The sequence below is a fragment of the Rhagoletis pomonella genome, unplaced genomic scaffold (assembly GCF_013731165.1).
Source record: "Rhagoletis pomonella isolate Grant_MI unplaced genomic scaffold, Rhpom_1.0 Rhpom_scaffold_17336, whole genome shotgun sequence".
Classification (NCBI taxonomy): Eukaryota; Metazoa; Arthropoda; class Insecta; order Diptera; family Tephritidae; genus Rhagoletis; species Rhagoletis pomonella.
Genome location: NW_023475858.1, coordinates 1 through 3,137, shown reverse-complemented (window position 1 = coordinate 3,137; position 3,137 = coordinate 1). Strand labels below are relative to the sequence as shown.

The 3,137-nt window shown below is 42.2% G+C and overlaps 1 protein-coding gene across 1 annotated transcript; it reads right to left on the bottom strand.

Moving 5' to 3' along the window:
• Positions 1–308: 308 nt before the first annotated feature.
• LOC118757397 lies at positions 309–1,049 on the bottom strand. Its single transcript, XM_036492112.1, has one exon. The coding sequence runs from the start codon at positions 1,047–1,049 to the stop codon at positions 309–311; it is 741 nt and encodes a 246-aa protein (XP_036348005.1).
• Between the last annotated feature and the right edge of the window lie 2,088 nt (positions 1,050–3,137).

Sequence of the window (3,137 nt, the reverse complement as noted above, 5' to 3'; positions counted from 1 at the left end):
TTTTCGATTGCAATAGTTTTTCGATATTGCCACTTGGGCGGTTGGAACGCCATAGGTTCCAGTCCGCGCGTATTTATCGATTTCACAAATTTTCGAGATTGCCACCTGAGCGGCTGGAACGCCCTAAGTTCCAGTCCACGCATGCGCTTTAATTGTTAGATTTCATGTTCAAGGTGCGGTCTGAAAGCACAACTTTCTAAGCCGCACTGCTCGAGCGGCTGGAACGGCCTAGGTTCCAGTCCGCGCCTACGCTTTGGTTGGTGAGCATCATAGTTTAGTTCCAGTCCGCGGCTATGCTAAGAGTTGGCTTAAGCACGGCTGATACGCCGCTGTCTCTCTAGGTCCCTCAGTTCCTTCAAAATCGAAGTTAGTGTATCGCTGGTGGATGCCCATTCGCTGGTTCCTTTCACCATATAGTCGACTACTGACTGTGGCGTAAACACCCCTCCAACGGCAAGTTTAAGTTGGTTCATCTGCCGATGGAAACGAGGGCACTCAAAGAATACGTGGTGGACATCTTCTTCCACGCCACTTAGACAGAAGTCGCAGTAGGGGTCGTGCTCATGTTTGAATTTAAACAGGTATGCCTTAAAACAGCCATGACCACTCAAGAACTGGCTCAGATAAAAATCTACTTCGCCATGCGTTCTATTAAGCCAGGATACCAGGTTTGGTATGCAGCGATAGGTCCAACGACCTTTAGTCGTACTATTCCACCTGTTTTGCCACTCCGTAACGCTGCTTTGCCGGGCTTGATGTCGGTCTAGTTGAGTTAGAGTACGCCGCGTGGATGCAAGGACCGTCGATTCTCTTGCTAGTATATCTACGGGTATCATACTGCCGATTACGAAAGCTGCTTCGTCCGACACTGTTCTGAAGGCGCTGCGAACTCGGAGCGCGCATAAACGGTATGTTGAGTTGACTCCGCGGAAGTATGATGGACACTGTGCGGCGTTTGACCAAATTGGGGCCGCATACAGTATTTGGCTTTTAACCACGTTCGCTAAGAGTAAACGCCTGCGCTGTTTCGGTCCTCGCGTATTAAGCATTATTCGCGATAGTCCCGTGATCGTTGAAGCTGCTTTCTCTCTCACATAGCTCAGGTGGGCGCTGAAAGTAAGACGCTTGTCTAGCACCACTCCCAGGTATTTAATTGTGGGTTTCGTCGTGATGGTGTGGTCGCCAATTTTTAGCGCTACCTCCTCTAGTTTCTTACGACTCGAGATAAGTATTGCTTCTGTTTTTTGCTCGGCTAGCTTCAGGCCGAAGCTATTTAACCAGCTATTAATCACGCCGACTGATGATGCTACCTTTTCGCATATGACATCAAGCAGTTTCGCAGACACTACTACCGCAATGTCGTCTGCAAAACCCACTATGGATGATCCCTCAGGCAATTCGGTACGGAGAACTCCATCATACATACTCCATCATACATACATATATATGTAGGTATCGTATGTATGTAAGTATTTAAGTATGCAATCATTTTGGCGCTTCATGTGTGTTTTAATGGGCGAAGAGTAAATGCCAAATTTGAGAAAAAAATGAAAAAAGGAAACCAAAGTTTTTAGTGAAATTTCAATATTAATGCAGAGTCATTTGTATCTTTCAACTAAAGGAAAGCTTACTTGGAGAGATACCATACATACATGCCCATACAATTTTGTTAGATTTTGATAAATGTTAAGGTATTTTTAAGGATGCTGTATATGTAAAGTTCATTAATCGACCGAGAAACTTGTGAGTTAATTTCAAAAAAAAAATATACTAGAAATATAACAAAATATTTAGAATATTCGACATTTTTCTACGTATTTGGACGAGCTCCTTTTTAACCGACTTTAAAAAAGGAGAATTATCAATTCGTCGGAATATATATATATATATATTTTTTTTTTTTTTTGGACAACGTTAACTGATTTCTATAATTCTTTTTCTAAAGGAAGGTGGTACCTTAGACGTGGCCTACACTTATTTCGTTTAAATCCGATTATTGGATTACGAAACGAATCTTACAATACATAATGAAGAATTTTATAAAATTTTTATTTGCCGTTGTGAACCGAAATCCATTTAACAAAAAAAAAGAAGTCAACTGCCAAATAATATTGAATCAATTCATAGATTTTGCCTCTGGTATCACACAAATATTTTAATATTTAACATATTTTAAACCGAATCTTTTTCACGGCGGTAAATTCATCAGACGTTTGGGGTAATGTCCCATTTCTTGATAGTCGTGGGTACAAAAAAATTAACACATTTTCAAACAAAATGAAAATATTTAGCCATCATCCTGAAGATGTCCTAAAACTCCCAATCGTACACCAGTCCTGCACGTCAGAGGTCGGTTTACCTTTTTCAGCAGCCAGAGGGCTTTCACCGGTGGTGCTATTAAGCATGTGCAAATCTGAGTCGCATTTGTTTTCATCGGAAGCCATGGGATCTCCAAACTACGCCGAGTAGTCGATAGCTGCCTTAACCACATCAAAGCCAAGAGTGGTTTTGAGGTGTCACTCATTGCGGGGAAAGTTATTTCCCTCGGTTTTACATCATCCGGCGGTACTTTCTAGTATCCGCACTTGGCCATTGTCATTGATCAAGCTTCAATAATTTAGTTGACCGAATCTAAATTCAGGATTGCCTATAGGTTCTACAGGTACATCAGACAAATAAGGAGCCGTGGTTAAGAAGCTGTAGCTGAACCCGAGCTGGACTTATGGTCATCTAAAAGTAAATCAGCTGGAGTTGTATGCACCCAAACCGCTCAAGGAGCTGCTGAGCCTACTCCACACTCGTCGACCTGTGCTGGAGATTCTGTTTCTCGCAAAGGTTTCCAATCACTTCCAAGAACAACTGAAGGAACTCTGCTAACTGGCGCGACAGTAACGACCGGGCGAATGGTTAGGTGGTTTTTGGCATTGGCTTGGAGTGGGTGAAACAATCAGAAAATTAATATTCTCCATGTTATTTAAACAATTGCTGACTGTTTGGCAAGGTACAAAATACCTTGACCTAAGTTGGATGTTGATGCTCTTAGGGCGGTGAATGTACTTCCTCCAATTTGTCGTAGAGAGGAGAGATACGTGGGGTGATCAATTACTACACATTTTTCAACCTTGAAAAAAATACAT

Coding starts and splice junctions, on each gene's coding strand:
- LOC118757397 (XM_036492112.1), bottom strand. CDS start 1,049: ATGCTTAATACGCGAGGACCGAAACAGCGCAGGCGTTTACTCTTAGCG.